This window comes from Emydura macquarii, unplaced genomic scaffold, assembly GCF_026122565.2.
Source record: "Emydura macquarii macquarii isolate MOO-44397 ecotype Brisbane River unplaced genomic scaffold, CSIRO-AGI_Emac_v2 contig_2676, whole genome shotgun sequence".
NCBI classification, from domain to species: Eukaryota; Metazoa; Chordata; order Testudines; family Chelidae; genus Emydura; species Emydura macquarii.
In genome coordinates, this window is record NW_027132813.1 from 24,880,556 (window position 1) to 24,904,018 (window position 23,463).

Genomic DNA, 23,463 nt, shown 5'->3' on the forward strand with positions numbered 1-23,463 from the left:
GCCCACAGTCGGGAGGAGGGCGCGACCCGCGACATAGCCATTCACGGGCATGCCCATAGCCAAGATGGCGTCCGAGCCAGAGCCTCTCTATATACTCGGCGACCAGCAGTCAAAATGGCGACGGAAGCGGAGCGCTCTGCCGCCATCTTGGTTATGGGCAGTTAGCCAGACGGTGATTTACTATACTCCGCCAGGTTGTTGGTTTTAAGGCATATTAACATTTTAGTGACTATTTTATCCCAGTTTCGTGTCTGGAGATGTTTGCCGTCGGGCACTTGCCCCTTTCGATAATCCCCACTTAACAGAGGAAAGTGGCTACATAACAAATAGTTTCTTTACCACGGGGAACGCAGCCCTGGTAGTAAAACCTGCCCCGTCAGGGCTTCTCAAGATCACAACAGCCCAGGTGAGGTGCTGAACAGGGCAGGGCAGAAACGTCTAGGACCGGAACCTTCTTGCCCTTCTCAAAGATGGCTGCCGCCTGTCCTCCTCACTAGCCTGGCTGGGAGGACCGAGCCGCTGCAGCGGTACGCGCCAGTCTTCTCTCTGGTCCGCCGAACCCCTGTCTCCTCCTCCCCAGCTGCTTAGCCCTGGCTGCTGCTCCCGGGGGCGGGAGCGGATCAGTTCAGTGAGTGGCTCAGGGGTTGTTTCCCCTTCAGCCCTGGGGGCTCCCTCAGCTCATCCCTAGCCTGCCCCCAGCAGCCTCAGCATGACTGAGGCTACAGCCTGGCCCCAGAGCACTCCTGCTGCCAGCTGTCAGTCAGGAGGAGGAAGAGGAGAGGGAGACGCTGAGGAAGGTCCGAAAGGAAGGAAACAGGGAGCTGCTAGAGCCCGGTGGAAACTGCTCAGAGAGGTATAAATGCTACTTTACATCTCCCCAAGATCCTTCCCTCCCACAAGGATCCCATAGAGCCTCCCAAACTACCTATGCACAGGACCACTGTCATGCAGCCACTTCTGGGGTGGAGGGCAGTGGCTAGGAGATCGTCCTATGGCATAGCAGCCTGTATTTTGGGGCGGAGGGGAAGGAGGGACTTTGGCCACACACTGTGATGGGTCCTGCTCTTAGGAGGATGCTCCAGCGGTGCTTGAATGTCTATGCACATGAGCCAGAGCTGCAGTTTTTAAAGTTTGTGTCAAACATGCCTCAGTGCTTTCAATTGCAATTCACCAGGATGAAGGGCTAAGATTACATTGCTGGGATCTAGGCTTGTGGGTACAGAGAGTTTAAGTGTTTCACACCTAGTGCTGAGACCGCTTAATCACCTCCCAGAACAAACACTGTGCACTTCCATAGCACCATGCTTCATCCGAGAGCCATAAAGTGCTGTGCAACAATCATCACTTTGTTCTCACAGCACTTTGGCAACCTATATTTGCAATGGCTGTGGGGGAGTGGGAACTGCAGAGCTATTGCAAGCTGTGGCTGTTCAAATGAGTGAAATGTTAAAAATCACATTGAAATACAAACAGTAAAACCCTTCACCATAAACTGAGAAAGTCTTGAAAATTAATTTAAAATTAATCCATAGTGGTGGACAATTAGTGCCCATTCCTTCAGATAGCCAAGTTGGGGCTTCACAGATGCCAGTGTCTGCCCATAAAGAGCAGATTGCGGGTTCAGGGCCTTAGGCAGTAACAGTTCTGAGCAAGTGGGAAATAATGCCTCAAAATAGTAGAGGTACCATTAACTGGCATTTCTATTTTGTACCGATTTTTCATAAAGAGACGCAAATGGTAAATGACTTGCAGCTTGTATATGTTTCAAAATGCCACATGCTTTATGGGCTCACCAATAGAATTATTGGAACTGTGCAATTTTACAACTTGTCAAAGCTGCAAGTTCAGACAATACTGCATAGACATACCATGTAAGAGTGGGGGTAACTAATAAAATAGGAGAAGACATATAGTAATAGGGAGAGGAGGGAAGGAGATGATCGGAGTAGGGGGAAGGAGGGGAAAAGAGGAGGTGTTAGATGGAATGGAAAGCATTTTTTGTCCTATAGGTTCACAATAAAATACATTAAGATAATCAGTGTTGCAAGCTCTGATGAAAGAAATAATGTGAATAGATGAGAATGTCAGCTTGTTTGTTTGTTTTTAGTTAAAGTAGGTTTTAGTCCTCATGATTGTGGAGAGAAGTTTGAAAACAGGATCCAAATGTTTCCTAGAGGCTCAAAACCCAGAAGACAAATAAAAACAACTTAAAATATATGATTTTTTAAAAAAGTCTCATGATATTTAAACAAATCATGATTTTTGGGGTCCTGAATCATGCTTTTTGAACTCTTAGAGAAGATAATTAACAAAGATTCATAGTACTCATGTGACATAGGTGAGCTTTATGGCTAAAGGGACATGTGTCACCTTAAAAATCACACTTTTCTTTGAAAATGTTTTGTGTGTTGTTGTTGTATGTTACATCTAACTCACCAATCCTGCATTTAGCTCTGTGCAGACAGATTCCTGCACTTGCATGGAGCCCCATTGAAATCTATGCACTTGGGTCAGCATGTGAGGAACCAGTTGTAGGACTGGGACCTAAGATTGCTACGGTATAACTAAAAGACAGTTAGAGTTGGGTTTTTTGGTATTATCTTTCATTTTGTTTAATCTGTGCATTTGGCAGCATTTTATGAATAGTCAATTTCTATCTCCCTATTCAAATAGAGCTCAGTCTTGCAAATGCTTAAATGTATGCCTAACACGAATGAATAATGCCACTGACTTCAATAGGACTACTCACATGGGTAATGTTAAGGACAAACTCAAGTGTTTGTAGGATTGGGGCCACAATGTACTCAGTAAAATTATTTATGTGTAAAGGTTTGTAAGATTGAGCATAAAGGCTGTAATCCTGCAAACACTTATGCATGTGCTTAACTTTAGTCAAGCAAGCTGTCCCATTGTGTTCAATAGCACTACTTGTGTGCCTAAAATTAAGCACATGCATAAGTGTTTGCAGGATTGGGGCCTATGGCAGTGTGTGTGTTTCATTGGGGGAGGCTACTTCCAGGAGTGCTGGAAGCTCCCTAGAAGTGGGGCGGGAGCTCACTGGCACCCAGACTGTGGCCCCACCCCTGCTCTGTCCCCAGGCCTTGCCCCCGCTTGGCTTCTCCCCCACAAAACCCTGCCCTTGCTCCGCCTCTTCCCGCCCTCTCTCCCATCTCTTCCCCACAACTTGCTCCTTTCTGCCCCTCCCCTTGCATTCCCTCCCACTTTTTGCTTGCCTTAAGAGTGAGTGACAGGAGAGGGAAGGAGGCAGAAAGGAGTGAGTGGTGGGCGGAGCCTAGGGGAAAGAGGTGCAGCAAGGCCAAGGGGAAGAGGCGGAGCCACAGACCAGGCAGCAGGGGCCCCACCACTTCTAGGGAGCTTCTGGTACTCCAGCTCCCAGGGTGCAAAGGTGGCGAGCCAGTGTGCCTCCAAATGGAGGTGACCCGTGCCGCATCTGTCATTTGCCCCCTTTTTGGCCAGCCTTTTTTATTTTGGGGAAGCTAAGTCTTTTATATGAACTGCTCATGGGGACTAAAGATTGTATGGGTGGGATCCATAAATGTACTTAGGTGCCTAAACCCCAGTCTTAGGGGCCTAAATCCCAGTTTTGGTTCCACTGCAATCCACAGAACTGCAGCTGAACCCTATAGGTGCCTAAATTCACTTGGACCCTAAGTTTTCAGAATAAAAGTTCCCTAGTACCTACATTCCTGCTTCTGGGCATGCACACTGCTGCCTCACTCTAAGAACTGAGATGCCAATCTCCCTGCCTAAGCCCCAGAGCAATTCACAAACCAGGGGTAGAGAGCTGTTCAGCTCTCTAAGTTGCATGTGGCGCCTGATCTAGTAGGTGTGCTCAGACGCCACTTACAGGATCAGGTCCCATTCAAAATCTCGCCAGAGGAGGAAATGGTGGTGGAGGTGGTAGTGCCCACCTTATAACTTTTAGCCCAGTGGTTAGAGCACTTACCTAAGTGTGGGAGAACCAGGTTCAATTCTCCCTTCTCTGCTAGAGGGGAAGAAGAATTTAAACAGGGGTCTCCCATTTCTCAGCAAAGGTGCTTGAACCACTGAGCTACCACTCTCTCTGTCCTGGAAGGTGGCTTTTGCACTTGATGTAGTCTACCTCTTCTTCAAGATCACAGTCATGCCAATGTGAGCTAGCCTTCCACTTCACTGGTAAACGGCTTAGCATCACCAATGTGGACAACAGGAAAGTGGTGTTTTGAAGCAATGCTGGCATTCTGCTCTCCACCAAAATTTGAATTATATCATGCATAATTGTGTCCACACTACTTTTTTTCTAAAAATTTCCCACTGCTGCTATCATGGGTGCAGCTCCACCAAGGGCAGCAGTAAAAAGAGTGACAGCTGCCACCAACAGCTTCTAATATTCAGAGAGAAGCAAAATTCCTTTGAGTAAATTAATAGATTTTGAAATCAAGAAGGAGAAGTTATGAGATAATGCAGTCTGACTCATAATACTGGTCATAGAACTTCACCAAGTAATCCCTGTACTGAACCTAAAAGCTTGTGGTTTAACTAAGTATATCTTCTGGAAAGACATCCACTTTAGATTTAAAGATTTCAAGTGGTGAAGAATTTACCACATCCTTGCTAAAACTGTTCCAGTGGTCATTTAACCCTCACTGTTAAAAATATGCACATTATTTAGAGCCCCAAGGTAACTGAAAAGTGTTCACCAGCATTTCTTTAATCTCACATCAATTCTAATTTATGAAAGTGTCTTTTTTTTTTTTTTTTTTAAAGCTCAGTTCTCCCTTTATTTCCTTTGTCTGTCAATGATCTGAATGCTTTCCCTACCAGTATGCGGTTGGTGGATGATGGTTGCTGTTTGCTTCCTCTCATAAATTCAGCAGAACTTCTGTCCAGAAAAGTGGAACTAGTGCAGGAGAAAAGCAATATTAAGGTGCTGATCTTGCAAATATTTACACCAGAGGTGGAATTCACAAGGGCTTAAACACCTAACAACCCCTTAGGGTGCCTAAGTCCAACATTTAGGCAATGCTGGCATTCATAAAACCCCTGCTCAGCCCTGTAGGAACCTAAAGTCACTAGGTGCCTGAGTTTCTGCCTTTAAATTCCTCTAAATGTTGGTTGCTGGGCTTGCACACAGCTGCCTCAGTCCTGACACTGTGCAGCAGCTTGGCACCTAACTCATGCTTAAGCCCAGCAGGATTCACAAAGTAGGCATTCCCCGCCTATTTAGCCTTCAGGGCCCAAGCCAGTATATGCGTTTAGAGCATGCCTAAATCCACATGAGAGGATGAAGAGGAGGAGATGGAGGGGTTGCCACTCCCATCCCCCTCCTCCCCCATAACCTTTGGTTCAGTTTCCCCCATTGCCTTATGTAGAGCAGGGATTTGAATTTGGGTCTCCCATCTCCCAGGAGAGTGCCCTAACCTCTGGGCTGTGGAGTTTGCTGGGGAGGGTCTCCTTGAATCTCTCCTGTTGGACCTGTTCCACTCTGTGTGTGTGTGTGTGTGTGTGTGTGTGTGTGTATAAATGATGAATATTAATTGGGCCAGAGAGAGGGAATGACTCCATAACCTCATGGGTAGGGTAGTCAGAAGGGAGATTCATGTTCCAGCTTCCCTGCTCCAGTGAATATATAATTATTTATACACAGTAGAACAGCTCCAACAGGAGAGATTCAGAGAGATCACCACCACCATTTTTCTTGAAAAACCTATCTCCAGGAGGGGATTCAAGGCTGTGAATCTCATAGGGAGATAAGTGCCTCCCTCTGGCCTGGATTTAGGTGCCTAAGTCTTTTTGAGGGGGTGGGGCTTAGACCACACCCCTGTGCAGCATTTCCATTGGGTATCTTAGGCAGCTCCGTGATCAGCATGCTGGCTTTTCTGAATCCGATTAGGTGCCTAATGCTTCCTATTAAATAGGGAGTCTGGGAGCATAACTCAGGCTTGTGGATTCCACTAGGTGCCAGAGAGTCTAAATCCTCTAGTGGATCCTATCCAAGGTGCTTCACTTTACGCATGTGAGCAGTTCAGTTGACTTCGGTGTGGTTGCTCAGGTGTCTAAAGTTATACATCTGCATAAGATTAGTAGGATTGGGTTCTTAATTTTTTTTTTAATGTGTAATTTTTATTTCTCCTAATTTGGAGTGGTGGCCCTGGAAAGACTGCCCATATACTAATATTGTATTATGGATATGTTTGGTTTACCATGAGATTCTCTGTTGTTGTCCTTTGAGTCAGCACAAGAGGGAATGCCAAACGGAGCTAATATGTCATAATAATGACATCCACACTACAATTTCGAGCATTTGTTTAGTTTGTTTATAATAATTGTTCTAGTTATACCTCCTCAGCTTTGGAAGCTTTTGTATGGGGATGGTTTGGTTGGTTCAGTAAACAAACCTGCCAGCAGGAGGAGCCTTTAGTCTGTTTCAAAAAACACCCCTTCCTCTAACCCCCTCTCCCCCCACCCGCAAAAAAAAAAAAAAAAAAAAGAACCAACCGTCCTTTGCCTCCATTCAGTTTTATTGGACAAAATTCCTATAATTATTATTTATGTCAAAACAGTAGATCCATAAGAGGAAAACTTACATGTAATAAAATTAAATCTGTGAATTCCTTTTGTAGTAAATTATGTAGGCTGGCTGTGCACTATACACAGAAGTATTTCCTTTTATTTGTTCTACCCTTTAATTGTGTCATGTGCCCATAAAGAACTTCAGAGAACTTAGCAGCAGTGATGGGGTGATGTGTTTGAGTATGCGGGGAGAAGGCTTGTGTCCTCCTCAACCCTCATGTGTCTGTGATCTTTTCCTTTGCAGATTCCTTGCTTTGTCATGTTCTTTATTATGTCTTCTATAGGTTTTACATGGTACAGTGAAAAAAGATCAATTGAATCTTACTGGTCCATCTGAAGTAAAAATCTGTACTGCACTCTTTACCAATAATATTCAGATAAATCCATGAATCACAGAGAGAGACAGAGATGGGTGCATATTTCCCTTAAATATAGCACTGTCAAAGTATTTCTTCATAATTCTTTTTAAAATGCTTTTTAAAATTAATTCTGTGGTTTGTGTTTCCTGTCACCACATTGTTCAATTGACTTGTGTATTATATTCTTTTCCCTGACCCTGTGTCTGTCTTGTCTATTTAGATGGGGCAGGACCATCTACCACTCTTTGTTTGTACAGTGCCTAACACATCAGGTCCTCATTTTTGGTTGGTCCTTAGGCACTATCATAATAACACAATTGATGATAATTGTAATTCCGATTTTAAATGGAATCTCTCTCTTTAGTTGCATCACCTGCTATCATTTGTTTGGAACTTGTCAGTAGCCAATATTGGTACTTCTGTAGTACAGCTAAACTCAGGGGAAGCTGGTGTCCAGATTGGTCAACAGTCCATTTTTTACAATTGTGTGGACTATGTTTGAACAGCTTCTGGCACTCACTTCGGGTGCAGCTACATTTATGGTGGCATGTGCAGTACAGACACTGCACACCGAGCTAGCATGGATATAAATAGCAGTATAGACAGTGAGGCACATCTTAAGCAAGAAGAGTAGATTATAACATCCTTTGTGCGTGAACTCCCAGGGGCTACTCTACATGTCTCTCTCCATGCTCAAGCAGTGCCTCCCACATGTACACTGCTGTTTATACCTGTGCTATCTGGGAGTGCAGTATCTGAACTCTACGTGTCACCATAAGTGTAGATGTAACTTAAATGAGTTCCAGAAGCTGTTCATATGTAGTCCACGTGGTTGCAGAATATGGTCTTTCTCCACTGCCACAGCCTTTCACCATCACAAGTAGCTACACACCACAGTGACAAGTGTGGACACAGCTTTCCTTTCACTGTGACACCAAGTGCCTGTACTCTACATGCTGCTGTAAGTGTAGACGTAACCTTGGATACACTTAGTAGGGCTTTTAGAATTACCTTGTTTCTTTGGAGAGCCAACCCTTTATATTTATAGATTTGAAACTATGATATCTCTGTCTCAAGGACAGAAACAATTTTACCATATTTTACAAAGAATGGTCTGAGTTAACATGGGGGGGGGAAGGAAAGTCATCTTCGTTTTTGTTGTTTGTCTAAAACTGACTTTTAACCAAACAAAACACAATTCTTTAGTACTGAATTGTCTTAGCACAGATCATGAGGGAGAAAGTTGTGGTTTCCCACTAATCTCAAACTGGGAACTAGCTATCACTAATGCTCTCTCTTCAGTTTGTCAGGATTTCCTCAGTTGTATGCAGTGTTGTTGTAGCCATGTTGGTCCCAGGATATTAGAGAGATAAGGTAGATGTGGTAATATCTTTTACAGGTCCAACTTTTGTTGGTGAGAAAGACAAGCTTTTAAGCTACACAGAGTTGTAAGCTTGAAAGTTGGTCCACTAAAAGATATTACCTCACCCAGCTTGTCTCTACAGGATTTCCTCATTAATTTGCAGTTCAACTTTTATTTTATGTGGCTGAAAGGGAATTTATAAGTGAAGCTCTGGAGAATTTTGGGTCACTGGAGAAACTGTGGTTTAGTGGGACTTTTTGGAATTGATGGTCCTTGCCTGGCAGCAGATACATCCAAAATATTGTAAATTGAAATAAAACATGGTTTTCAAAACAAGAATCCTGAAAAGTCAGGCTCCTAACTCCATAATTAGGCACCTAAATAAATGGTCTGATTGTTTTCAAAAGGGCTAGGTATCATAGTTCAGCCCAAATCCTTTGTTTTCTCCTATGTCTCTTCAGCCTGGTCAAAACATGGGTGGTGCACTATGGGGTCAGAGAGAGACTTTAAAACAGTTAGTTTTTCTGTGTTGTCTCAGGTGTTTGCAGGGCAGGTGTTAGCAGGACATTGTCTCCCTTTCTGCAAATATGGCTATAAGCATCTGCTTGAATTAACCCAGTATACTTATTCCATAAACAGCACGATAACAATCAGACAAATGGAACATTTAATATTCAACAATATTATAGGCAGCTTCCCATCGTTTACACTGAGCACCCAACAGCTTCTGTTGAAGTTGGTCAGCATGATTTCTGAATCTCAGTCCTGATCTCCTGAGTCTCCATCCAGTTTTTTTTAACCACAAGACCACTATTCCACTCTAAGATCTTTCTCTGCTTATCCATGTAGCTAGCTAAAGGATATTTAGGGATACTAATACTCAACTAATACTCATGAGGTTTTGGGCTCACTAACATAGTCTTGTTAAGAGAAGAGCATGGTCTCTATTTAGCGTCATGAAAGTGAGAATTCTATATCATTGAGTGATATTAGGATGAGTGTTGGAGGAATAATGTTTCATGTGAATGAGAGATGGAGGAGAATGAAGTTAGTGAGGGAAAAGTTTGTGTGTATGTGGGTTTAGTAGTGGGGATGAAGGCTTACGTTAGAATTTTGTTCTGTTTTATTGTGGGGATTGGGTGGATGGGGAGGATCTTTTGTTGATGTGGTATAGTGCACAGGAGGTTATTTTGTGTATGTGGTTTTTGCAATCTGTGCTAGTGGGTTTTGCTCTTTATTGCAGAGCTGTTGCCTATCAGCAGACAACTTAGGGTGCCAGAAAAGATTAAATATAGCTTCTGGAAGCTGGGGATAAGAATGCACAGAGAAAAGATCAGTTGACTGGACCCTTTGTTTCTTGTTATGAGGACAGAAGAAGACTGTTCAGGAAAGAATAATTTGTAAAGCATAGGTTAAGTCCCATTGACTCAGTTTGGACTTTTTTCTCAGGAGACCGGGATCCCGCTCTCCTGTTCATGCTGTTTAATGTATGGTGACAGGCTATGATGCATGGTCTCAAATGTATCATGCATGCGGCCCTGATTTTCTGTGGCCAGATTGGGTGATGCTGCAGAGCCTTTACTGGCCCATATCTTGCATGTCCAGTAAATTATCTCTTCAAACTCTTTAATTGTTGTACTATCTTAGATATTTCTTTTAAGGGGAGGTTGTGGCAAGGTAGTTCCAGCAATATTGGAGCCTCTTTAGCCACGTGAATTTGGTTTAATTCTGGGTATGGGTGAAACTTCCTCGATGCTATTGATAGACTCTTTTTGGTGATGTATGGAGATACTGGATGTCCCACTGATTCTTTTATATCTGACCACTGCCTTTGATATAATCCATTATGAGGTGGTATGGCCAAGCCAGGGGACCCTAACAGGAGTTACTTTTGAATACTCAGTTATTTTTGTTCTAAAAGATCCTAGGGAGTAGTTTTGGGCAGCTGCTCATCTACTCTGGGGACTGTTATGTTGGGTTCAATAGGACTCATTTCTGTCACCACTTACGTTCATGCTGTGGGGCTGTTGGGAGAATTAATGAGGAGTAGAGGTTGATGAAAAATAATTAGGCACTGTATTAGAAAAATGCAAGAAAATTATTCAAATATGCCGATGAATATTATTCAGTCAGGTCTAGTAAGGCATTATGAATTGCATTTCCTTTAGTATGGGAATGGCACTCAACTCTATATTTCCATCTGATTTGGTCCAGTTGGTTTGAGCAACTTTCCAAGGCCTCAACCCAGCATAGCTCTTAAGTGGCCTAGGCTTCAATGAGACTACTTATGTACATAAAGAGACACACATGCTTAAGCACACTGCTGGACTGGGGGCCTGGTGACTATTTAGGTCTTGGATGAGGGCTAGTTGGGTGAAAACTCATTGTGGATGAGATCGAGGTTGCTTCAGTTATCGAGACTGGTGGAGCATGCCTGCCGTTTGTAATCACTTTTTCCTGTTTCTGGATGATTACCTAGCAAATGTGGCCAAGATTGCACTTGACCAACAGTCTGTCATTGGTTAGCTACAAAGCTTTAGACACAGCTATCCTTAGCTTTGTTACCTCGGGATTGGATTACTTTTTAATGCATTCTATAGGGCTACCTCTGAAGACCTCCAGCAAATTCAACTAGAGCAGAATATGGTGGCTCACTTGGTTAGTAGGGAATCTAGCAAGAAAATATTTGTGCCTCCCCTGTGTTCTGTGCAGTGGCTTCCAAACTCTTGCAAGGTGAAATACAAAGTTGTGTGTAAGCCCAGAAAGCCCATAATTTCGGGCCTGATGAACTGAGGTACCACTGCTGATCTTGTGTGAGGGGTGTAGAGAGACTTGAAGAATAGAAAAATGATTTTGTGAAAAGAATTAACAGGTCAATGATTCCATTTTTCAGGGCTCAAAATAGAACTTTTTTTCACTTTTTCATAATTTTCCAAGAATTTTTTTGAAAAGATTTTTGAATTTTTGTTCCTCCCTTTGTTCCCCTTCTTTCCTTTTCAATGAAACTACATTTTTCAATGGAAAAGTTTTAACTAGTTCTAGCTGAGGCAGGTGAGGTTAGCTGAAGTACTCATACAGAGATTCTCATTTTCCCCATCAGCCAGCTTGAGAGGAATCTGTTGATCTGAAAGATTTATGTGTTCTCTGGGGCTTTTTAAGTGACTAAGGAGTTAAGGGCAGTGTTATAGCCTGGTGGGGCCCAGGATATTAGAGAGAAAGTGGGTGAGGTAATATCTTTTACTAGACCAGTTTCTGCTTAAAGATGGTCCAAAAAGATATTCCCACACCCACTTTGTCTCTTTTAGGAGTTAGGGGGCACTATCAACTTGAAATCAGTCAGTTGTTTAAAAAAAAAAAAAAGTTAAAACTAGTTTTAAATACTGCATCTGTCCTTAAATTCCCCTGCCAACGTTTGTGGATTTACAATAATTTTCTGTTTTATAAAATGTTTTTCTCTCTCTAGTTCTTGTGTGAAAAACTCTCACAGACAAAAAGGGGGAAATGACTTACTGACTAAACAGGGAAACATGAAACTACCTATAAACAAAATATTTTCAAATCTACAAAATAAACATACTAAAAAAAATTACCTTCTCCAATCTCAGGTTAGTCATTCCAGTGTTATTTAGATACAATAAGTGGTACATATTCTCAGAAGTCAGAGGTTTTTTATTTAAAGTTGTCCCTTAAATACTTTTTGTTAATTCAGATAATTGCATGAGGGTAAATTCATGATTTATTTTTTAAGAAGTTCATGTTTTAATATATATGCACCTAGTATAATATTTTGTTTAGTGTGATATAAATGAGATATATTAATGTAATCTTTCTTTCAGGGGTCAATGGGAGTGAGATTTTTTTTTAAGCCATATTATTTAAACTGTTTCCAGCCAAATTTTAAACATTTGTCTATTTTCCACAGCGGAGTAATCAAATAGTTTAGCTTATAGCTCTGGATCAACTTTTTTCTTTCTTGTATTTGTCGGTTTCCTTAGTGACTACTTCCCATTTTCTACTTAGATTAGTCCCCGGAGGGCATTCATTTAGAATGGTAAATAAGTGAGCCTTGAAGTTCATTTGGAGGGCATCATGAAAACAGAGAAGACTGTCTTTCAACCTTTCCAAAACGTCCTCATAATTAGTTCTAGGTAGATTTGTTACCTTTGTTTTTGTCTACAGTTATACAATAGCAATAGTATATCTTGGTGACTCGTAAGACAATTTTGATGCTTCCAGGAGTTGACTTAAGAAAAGAAACCCTGAGTCTTTTGAAAAATACATGGGTGAAATATAACAATACAACGTGCTCCCCGTGTGATCTACGTGTTCTTAATTAGTTTCAGATTCCTAAAAAATCTGTCCTCCATTGTGGTTTTGATTTTCAGAGCTCCACTTGATTTTAGTTCCAATTTGATGAGAAGACACAATTTTCAGTTAAAAAATGTCTTTGAGAAGTGGGTGTTCAGCTAAACTTAGAGAATGTACTTTACAGAATGATTAGAGGAAATAAGTCTCTGTGGACTAAAGAATGGAAAACAGAGCAGTGTTTTCATACTGTTTTCTCATTCTGTTAGTAATGGTTTGCTTTTGCTTTTCCATAAAACCTAGACTTTTCTGAAAATCAGTCTCTTTTCTTTAGCTGTTAAGCAGTTCTGATTTTTTTCTCCCTTTAAGTATTACACATTGCTACCTCATATGAGGGTATTAACATTGGTAAAATAAAATTTGTTTTTTAATTCTACTCTCTCATTTGTGGCAGCCTTCACACTCCTTTTATGTATTAGAGCAGGCACATCTGCACTGGGAAAACTGAGATCTGTAATGTGCTGATTTACTTCCAACCTTTTTCAGCAAAAGTGGTAGAAGATGCAGTGTAGACAGTGCACTCCCAACATTTGTCCTCAGTGCAGCATTAAACAATGCTATTGTAAAAATGTCTGCAACTTGTCTTTGCTGTTGCTTACAACATTGCTAAAACAAGCTATGGTACACCAGTGGAGAACTGTTGGTCCATATTTTTCCTACTCTAGACAAGCCCAATGAGCAAGGATTTCACTATATAGCCTTCTGCAGGAGATTGTCTTCATTGAGGTGTGCGTTATCAGTTGACTTTGTGTAGTTCTAGTCTGAAAATTCACCATATAAAAATGGCACCCGATTACACCCAAATAATAGTTCTGTTAAGTATTAAGAGCCATATCCCCTTACTTCGATAAATTAAAATACTTTTTTCTTCTTCCCCTTTTTGCTCCTTCTATTCCACCTTGTGCATCATCAAACAACTTGTTTATTAAGTTCCAGTTAGAGGGCCAATTAGTTATAGCTGTGCAAACCCTTTGAAGGCACTGTATTGCACAGAAATCACTGAGGGCAGAATTTGGTCTGTAAAAGCTTAATCAAGGGTAATGATGTAGGAAAAGGAAAGAACCTAAATTGACTCTCAGATCCCAGGATGAGTTTCCTGGACTGGCAGTTAGAAAAGCAATCTTTGTTTATTTGTAAACTGGTCAAATTTGCATTAGAAATATTGAAATATAATAGACTCAACATTGCACACTGCCATTTTTACAGTCTTTTTTCAGAGCTGAAGAACCATACTGCAATGCTGCCTTGCTTTTGTTTGCATTTTAAGACTGATTATACTGTTTGCTGTTTAGCTGTTCCTATTGATTCCAGACTTACATCTTCAGTGGGATGAGCCCCCAGTTGGACATTTTCTTGTAAGTTATATACTTAAATCATTAATACTTGGTTTGTTCTTAATTTCAAAGGTTCTGAAGCAAAAACACTTGGAGGATGTACATCTTCGACAAGTGTCTGTAAGAAGGTTTGCATCGTTCAATCTCTTTTCGGTAGAAGACTGCAAAAGGATTACAGAAGAGGAAACTGGGACTTGGGTTCAATACACAAGTGTCTTTTATCCTGAGAATAGTGTCTCTTTAAGGTAACTGTCATTCCAGTTTTTAGATTCATCAAGTACTTTTCAACTCTTGCAAAGGAATCAAAATCGGAAACTCCTGATTTATTCTACCAATATTTGTGTGTATCTAGAGATGAGTTTATAGGTAAACCATGTCAGAGCTTAATTTTAGTGGATCATTGTATTAAACAACATCTCCAGTTTTCACTGGGTCTCACTGAGTTGCCAGAGCTAGAAAGCGTCAATAAAATAGGGTTGATTGAACACAGTGGAATGTAAATCAAAGAATGTGTTTGATTTTTCCCATTAGCTTTTTTGTTGAGTTGTTGAGTTCTCCATTATGTAAACAAGAGCTGATAAGTGATTTTTGTTATATTTTTTACTTTTAAATCTTACTGAAAACATTTCTTGACTGGACATCATTTACAAATAAATCTCGTAAAGTTGGGTTTATTGTAGTAACAGTAAATTTGTATTCAGTTTTATTTCTAGTAATGTGATTTTCAGAAAACTCTTCAATAATAATTTGGAAGCTTTTTAGAAAAATACAATGAAGATGCCAATTTCTGCAGGGCGGGTTTGAACATTTTATGGAATTGCCAGCAGACTGGCTCTGACATGAGGGATCTGTAAAAACCTCACAGGAGCTGTTAGCAAGTTTCTAGAAGTCTCACCTATATTGTAATGAATTGCCAAAGTAAACTCTTTCATGTATTGTATTTCTTTTCTCCCCTCCTACTCTCCTGCTTTATCCTTCTTTCTCCTGCTTGTTTGATTTTCTATACACCTGTACTCCCCTCAGCAGGCATCAGTGAAATAGTAACTTAAGCATCCCTGAAGTGATGCTTGTTCTAAAGCCCTAAATAGACCTGCTGAGGGTTTAGGATTTTGTGTTCCCTGCACAGAGGAGAATATTCTGGAGAGCCTGAAATTGAGCAGTGAAATTATAAAACTCATTTCTGTTTGACTTGGACCTTTAAATTGAAGTTGCTCTTGGGAGCTAAGATCTACACAAACAAGAGATCTTCATTAACTATGACATTTGCTAGTTTACAAAACAATTCATGCTGGTCATCTTAAAATAGCAGCTAGGTATAAAGCCAAATACCAAATTACTCTGTCTTAAATTTGAGCCCAAAAAGAATACCCAATTTTTGTTAATTTTCCATTTTTATATTCAGCAATGTTATATAGCCTCAATAAGTCTTATCCATTGAATAGAGCATTTTATTTCTGTTCGTAATCAAGACAAATACAATATTTACCCTGCATACCATCTGTTCCAGGGAATCATCAGGGAGTACTAGAGAGTCATTTCTTAACGCTTCTTCACTCAATTTCCTTTGCTCTCCACATCAGCTCTGTAAGACTGTCACTACTTCACGTCTCCTAGACTTTGCTAGTTTCAGACATGAGTTTTAAGATGGTTCTCAAACCCAAGTCCCATTTCTGCCAGCATAGAACACTGTCTGAGAAGCATCAGGCTATCCAGATTCTCAAATTTTATATTCATGTGCTTATGCTTGCAGCTTCTTCTGTATCATCACTTCAAATGATATTTTGTATTTGGTAACTGGTATTTTCTTAACTAATAAAATTATTAGTTACTATAGTAGCCAAAAGGGACACAGTCAACTTAAAAATCTTATACAGTAAACAGATGCATTTCTTTGCTTTGCTAATTACACTTTAATTTATTAGAAGTGAAAACTTTGTAAAGCTCTAGTTTACTTCTTTTTTATCTTTTGCATGTCTCTCACCTTGGCCAATGAAAATCACCAAAGCACTGTTTTGTGCTGAAGGGTGCTTTCAAATGGACTTCCAGAACCTAATATTGGGATGATTTCCTGGCAGGTTTTATTCTTCTCTGGATAATGATAAATGATGCCTACCAGTGATGACTTATCCGTAGGGCTAAAAAATATTTAGATGATCCAATTGTTTTGCCTTTGGACTGAGCCAGATGGCATTGAATAGCTCATATTGTTATTTCAAAAAGTGAGGGAGAGAATCTCTTACCTCCCAGAATATTTTTCCAGGAACAAAGTGTAAATAACTCCAACAAAGTGCAGTTTAGTTGAAATGTCTTTGGTAAGTGATGTTGCCTCCCTTCCCTATGAAAAAGCATTTTTATTAAAAGAGTAAACAAACTAATAGGTCTCCACTGTGAGACTTGCGTGCACTGCCGCTTGGCCATGGACTGTTTTATAGCAGCTGATCATTGCAGGGGGTTGCACTCATCCTTTGAACCAAGCATTATGGAACTTGAACTTGAATCAGACAGTGGATAGAGCAATGAACTGGAATTCAGGAAACTTGGGTTCTATTCCTGGCTCTGCCACCAGCCTGCTAGGTGACCTTGGCCAAGTCACTTCCCTTTTCTGTACTTCAGTTTCCCATTCTATGAAACAATTAGGAGAAAGAAAGATAAAGCAAGTGGAGGAAAGCTAATGGAAAACAAGCATTTTTAGATTCTTTGATATCTACTGAGAAAAAGTGCTCTATAAGAGCTAGATGGTATTTATTTATTTATTTATTTATTTATTTATTAGTGTATAAGCTTTCCCTACTTTCTCTCTTTCCACTGGGTTGAGTTATTATAGCAGCCAGTTCTCTCCCATGTGTTGGTAATACAGACATACTTTTAGAGCTGGCTTATGATGTCTTTATTCCACTTTTTATTGAAGTTTTTTTTCATCATGGCAATAATATCAGCCAGGAGAGTTGCAGGCTTTGATGGCAGAACCTCTTTATGCTGCTTTTCATTAAAATAATGCACTGCTGTTACCCCATCTAAAGTTTTCATTAAGTTCTCTTGGATTTTCATCTACATATTTTCCTCCAAGGATTCTAGGATCCTTAGGATCTTACTGGGAAAGTCCATTGCACATCCTGTATGTTAAAAGGGTTGTCAGGAACATCAGCTATTATTTTGACAGGGCTAAATACTTCAGAAGGTTCATCAGGTTGTTTGCGGCTTTTGGCAAAAAGTCTAAAGGCCAAGCTATATCAGTTCAAGGACTATCAAAATGGATCATATTGTGTATTCAGATGTGCTATGACCTAGCTGGGGTTGCTGTATTACAGAGTCTTGGAGACGACTCTATTCAGAGAGTGGTGGCTTCAGCAGAATCTTTTTGTCACATGCAGAATGGAGTGATCTTCCAGGCTTCTGACAGGAGCTTGATTCATAACTTTAAAAATTATTATCCTCCCAATACAAAGTCAAGATTGGGTGCTCAGTTTGGGAGAGCAGAGCATCACTAACTTTCCAATGGAGTACTTGATTGCGCTCCTACCGAGTGTTGTCACAGCTAACTGATCTTCCACAGAGATGTGAAACATTTTGCCAGAGACAGTTCTGATAAGCTGGAGGTGAGAAGGACACTAGGCCTCCATCTACTGAAGGGTCACATACACATTCTGGTAAATTGTAGCTTAGGCCTTTTAGAAGGGAAGGAGAGAAAAGCAGATCTTTTTCAAGGGGAAAAGGCAGTATGCCGCATTTAGACAGAAAATAAAGTAATAAACCTACACATACACACATACACACACACTACACGCAGCTATAGATATATATATATATAGCTACCAGTCCTGATTGTGGCTTGAGTCCCCAAACTCATGACCCTTGATTGCTGGTACAATAGCAGACGTGACTTTCAGCTTGTTCTTTGATGTCTTGATTAAGTTTGATTAAGTTTTTCTGGGGTGGATCCTTCTTTGCTTTTTGGGGCTATGTTCACACTCTTCAGCTCATCAGGACAAGCTGGCAGTTTGGGTTGACTCACACAAATTCCTCACTGAAACGTCCTTCTTCCTCCCATTCTGGCCCTTCTCTGCTCCAGGGTCCAACTTTGACATGATATGTAAACAGTATTCCATTTGGATGTATAGAGTGCAGTACTGATGCTCTTGGATCTTCAGCAGGAGGCAACTGCAGAGTACAGAGCTGGGAGGTGGCTGCCTGAAGGTTGCAGAAGAAGCAGCCAATAAGGGCCTGCTAAGGATCCAGGACAGTCACTGCTGTGCTAAGCACAGTGGCATCATAGTTATTTGTCAGCTGCCACAGAGCATTATCTTACCTCTCTCTCTCTCCCTTTCCCTTTCATTCAGGGTTTTCTAGCTCTCATTTCCATATCTTTTCCTCCAAGGAAGGCTCCTTTCTTTCCAATTCCCTTTTTTTCCAAGAAGGGCACTTTTCCCACCCTGAGAGTTCCATATGTTCCCAGTCTACCTTCTGAGGTCTCCCTCTCACTTTACTGCCATGAGCCACAGTATCCCTGTTGTGATGAAGGGCTGCCTGTAGATATTTCTGGATCTGATTAACATTGCTTCTGCATCATCCATGGCTTCTCCATCACTCTACAATTTCCTTTCTTCCTATAGCTGTTTATCCAGATTCTTCTTGTTCAGGAGACATTGGGACCTGATCCAGCAAACATTTACAAGGTTGAACTCAAAATATAAAATGACCCAATGTTAAAATGAGCTTGAGAGAATATTGCTAGATGGCTAGGCAATGGAAAAGCCGTGGCACTTCCAAGCACAAATTTATCAGGACTATCAAGATGAAATTGCTACCATATCATGGGATTTTGCACAAAGAAATTATATTCTAATACCACACATCGAGACATTGGAAATGCTAAGTATAACCCACAGTGCCTATCTGGGTAGTTAAGTATAAGAACATAGCCCAAGTCATCCTAGTCTGTCCAGATATGATCAGCTGTAGTAGAATTATCCCCTGCCATGTGCCACTGCTTTGCATTTCCCTTCCCAACACGGCCTGCTTTTCTTTTCATAGCAAAAAATCATTCCTAAAAGCTTTAAATGGCTATGTTTCAAAGGCTGGGTTCCTGTTACACACTGTGTGTCAAACACTTGTGCTGCTCTGGTTGAATTCTTAATTGAACCTGGTGTCTGACAGTTTTCCTTTCAGAGTTACTTTAAAATAAATTATTGTATTGTAATAAAAATTGCATTGTAGTAGTAAGCCACTTTTCAGGCATGTAACTTTTAAAAAGAATTATCCTCTGCATTGAAACTACTCATGTTTATTCTCAATGCAAAGATGTTTGTGTGATGTCAGTGTGTGTGTGTGGGGGGGGGCATTCTGTGTGGGGTGTGTTTTTTTTGTTTTTTTTTTTTTAATTCTGTTTGTCTGCATTGTGGCTGCTTCAGGCCCCATTCCTTGTGCACTCACCCTTCCTGTCTCTCTCAGTGTTTTTGTAACATTCCATTCCTTTTAGTAACTGAGTGTCTCCAAAATAATAGGCAGTCATAGTGAGGCCCTTCATGAAATATTCAGCTTTTCTTCCTTTGCTGGCTACAGGAAAGAATACTTAAGTAGGATTTTTTGGGGGGGAGGGATGTGGGTATGGAGGTAAGGTGGTAAGGAGGGAAGTGGTTGCTGTGACCTGTCTGTGCCTAGGGAAGCTCACCTGAAAATGCCAAGGTCAGGACCGCTGCAAGAGGAGAGCAGATTCTCTCAGAACTAAACACTAAAGTTAGATTCCCAGAGCAGTCATAACAGTGCTCCTGATTTCCTACACTGGTTATCAAGAAGTTACAACAAGAAATGGGCTTTGTGATCTGAATTGTCCAAGAAGAGTGTAACTGTCTTGGCATTTTTATAGCTGAAGATACTGTCTTTAGTGTGTCTGGGAACTGGTTTGTTAATGGCTTTGAAGATTGGAATTGAGGGGCTGAATTGGCAGCAGATTAATCTGGGAGTCAGTGGAGGGACCAGCACATAGGGCAGAATGTTTATGGAGGCCTAATCCCTGGAGAAGGTGGGCTGGTGTACTCTGCACAAACTGGAGTCTTTCCAGTTAATTTCACATTGTTTCAAATACAGTGAGTTACAGTAATCCAGTCTGTGTGTGACAAATACACACATCACTGTGTCTTGATACTCATCAAGGAAGAAGGGAGGAAGTTTTCTAGCAAGCTAGATATGGAAGAAGAAATTTTTTCATCATGGATGCTACCTGGCAGTGGTGTATTGGGAGGGGGGGAGGTGCAGAAAGGGCCCACAGACACACCTCCCCTCACAGGGCGCTGCCCACGTTGCCGCTGCTACCGACGGTCGGAGGAGGAGTGGGGGAGAGCAGGATATGCTGCAGCTACTGCTGCTACTGCTGATGGGGGGGAGCAGAAAACAGGCCTCCTGCCACCAGCAGGGGAGAGTGGGGGAGAGTGGGATACGGGCCAGCAGACCCCCCCGACCGCAGGGCACTGCCGCCGCCGCCTAGGGGAGTGGGGGAGAGTGGGACACAGGCCCACAGATCCCCTTCCCCTGCCCGCCGGGTGCTGCTTCCAACAGGGGGCGCCAATGTAAGTATGGCCCCCGGGTGCCGGAGACCCACAGTATGCCACTGCTTCTTGGCCTTTTAGATTAAGTTTGGAGTTGAACAGGGACTCTGGACTTCAGGGCTCTGCACTTTGAATCCTCTGTTGCCCAGTTTCATCTCTTGCAGCTATTATGGGGGACTGAATTGGACAGTCAAGTGCTGTTTATTTTGTTCTTTCCACTGAAGTAGAAAACATTTTTTAGTCTTAATTGTGTGTTTATCCAGCTGCTAGTTTTTAGTAGCTTTTCTTTTTCTTTTTGAGTATTTCACTTAAATAGTTTTAATCTAGTGTAAATAATAGTTTTTGCAGGTATTTTACAAAGCGTATAGTAAGAAGTGTACTATTTAATGCTACATTTCCAAATCCACTTATTCTTAGTGAAAGGGACATTTATTCTTTAAATTTAAATTTTATATTGAATAGTTCTGGAGGTGAGAGATTATGGGCTCTAAAAATGTTACATTTCTCATAGGCCATGATATCTATCTTTCAAACAGGAGAATTATTTTTATTAGTAAATTTAATAATATTGATTTTTTCCCTTTTACAGTCTACTTATTTACTATAAAATTTCTGGCTTATTTTAAGCAAGTAGAGATTACTTTACTTTTCTGGCAGAATTATTTCCATTGATCAGTAATTTGGTGCTCTAAATATTAAAATGCAAAGCTAGAAAGTGTAATCTCAACTGTTCACAGCAAAGGGTGAATCTCTGCAAATAATGTCAAGTGCCATTTGTACAAGAAATGTGTGTGTCTCTCCTCTAAATATGAACTTCTAGAAAATAGCATGAAAAGAAATAATCAGAGGATTTGGGACCTTCTGTCCAGAATTCAGGAGCCTGACATTTGTCCCTTTTCAAGGACTTGTTGAAAATTGCTTCAGGAATGGTTTCTGAAATTCCCATTGTCAGGTTTTGAATTCCTACTGGAAGTTTTAGGGATGTAGATATAAAGGGTAATTCTGGGGTATATGATATGACTAGTTTACAAAGGATGACTTTCTCCATCCAGATATTGCTCACTGAGGGGCAATATGTGGCTTAAGTAAAGTAGTGAAGGGATCCTTGTACAGCCAACGTCGCTGAAGTAAATTTCATCCAAAAGAAGGCAGATTTTAAAAGGTGATTTGGCAAAGGACCCTAACTCAGGTATCCTTGACCCAGCTGACACTGCTCCATTGTGCTCTAAGATTTATATATTTGAAAAAAGAATACATGGGCAAAAGGAACTGTTGTTTCATTTCTTTACTATGCTAAATTGGTGATTCAAATTGAACAGAAGAGGTTTTTTTTTTTCTGATTTACGATGATGCCAGACTTTTGTCTGATATGGAGTTTTGAGGTGATAATCCTTCTGAGATTTATCAGTCCTCTTTGTCAATTGATCCTGATATTTAGCAAGGGATAGCTAATCCTTTGCTAGTAAAGCAAATTACACATAGAAATAATTCTTCACTCCTTCCTGCCCTTCCTCAGTTACTTCCAGAACTCTAGCTTCATAAATAGTCCATGTCAGTCATTTGCTTATGAATTGTTTTGTTTTTTCTCTTGAGTCCTATGTGGAAAAATTATTTGCCTGTGGTTTTACTTAGGCTTCTTGGTGTTTTAAGTTCAGTATATCTGTAAGATAATCCCTTTTTTTCTCTGCTGATTAAACCTAGGACTTATGCATGTGGAAAGTAGGGAACTTTTTGTTTTATCTGTACAATTAAGAGTTCTGCTAATCTTTTTCTGGTCATTCTCTATCAGTGAATGCCTTTTGTCTTCATGCCCTTGTTTGTTGACTTATTAACATGAATTTAAAAAAAAAAAGTTTGCTGGTTGAGTTTTCTGAACATTGTGGAGGGAAGATTCATTCTTTAATATTTTTTCAGATACTTTACTCCCCTTTTCTAAAGTAGTTTCATTTTAAGTATACAAAGTTTATGTTCATAGTCTACAATTAGGAATGTTTTTTGGCTAAGACAAAGGGCAATATGTTGAAAAATATTATTTGCTCCACTTTTCTCTGATTTAAGTGCACACTAAGTGCAGTACTAAAGACATACCATGTGTGTTGTAAATCTAGATATTGTATCCGGAAGGCTTGTCTACATGTGGGTGTTAAATCAGATTAGTTTGTTCACTCTAATTACACTGAATTAACTATATCAAACTGAAGTGTATCCTCCCCACTTTGCAATGCTGTCTTGAGGTACTTTCCTTATTAATCATTATGTCCCACACAGCTCTGTGCTTCTTCAGAGTAATCATGCAGCATTCTGGGCAGATATCCCATGGTGCAATTTTCTGCTGCCTGACTCAATGTATTCTGGATTTTTCTCAAGATGCATTGTGGGGTACCTGTTGAAACAGGAAATCTGGGACTTTGTTTTTTGTTTTATAGCAAATCATTTTATTCGTTCTTAAATCCTCTTGGATAAATACTGTCCGATCCTGGGAATTTTGTCTTTTTACACCTATTAGCTTTGTTCCAGCACTATCTCTTTTGCCACATCACACTCTGACAATCCTTCATCTTTATTACATGAGAAGAATAGATCTGGTAGAGGTATTTTTCCAAAATTCTCAGTGAAGACTGATAAGAAATCATATAAATCTTTGCAGTGTCCTTGTTCTCATTAGTTAGTCCATTAACTCACTTATAGTCCAGTTGATCCACCTATTCTCTTGTAGGCTTTCTGCTTCTGATATGCTTAAAGAATTTGTTTTCATGTACATGGCTATTTGCTCTTCAAGTTCCCTCTTAATTTTCAAAATTTTTATCATGCATTATACTTGCCACTTTTTATGTTTATTTCTACTGACTTTCTTTAGGCTGGATTTTCATTTTTTTTTAAGGGCATCTGTTTGGCTCATATAACCTGTTGACATTTAACTTTTTAAA

The 23,463-nt window shown here is 40.5% G+C and overlaps 1 protein-coding gene across 1 annotated transcript in view; it reads left to right on the forward strand.

Moving 5' to 3' along the window:
* The first annotated feature begins 513 nt into the window (after nucleotides 1-513).
* CAMKMT (calmodulin-lysine N-methyltransferase) overlaps nucleotides 514-23,463 on the forward strand; it is a 335,286-nt gene continuing 312,336 nt past the window's right edge. Inside the window, exons 1-2 of the mRNA XM_067565423.1 lie at nucleotides 514-853; nucleotides 14,067-14,239. Of these exons, the coding sequence (XP_067421524.1) occupies nucleotides 710-853; nucleotides 14,067-14,239 (317 nt within the window). The 5' untranslated portion in view covers nucleotides 514-709. The remainder of the gene's footprint in view (nucleotides 854-14,066; nucleotides 14,240-23,463) is intronic.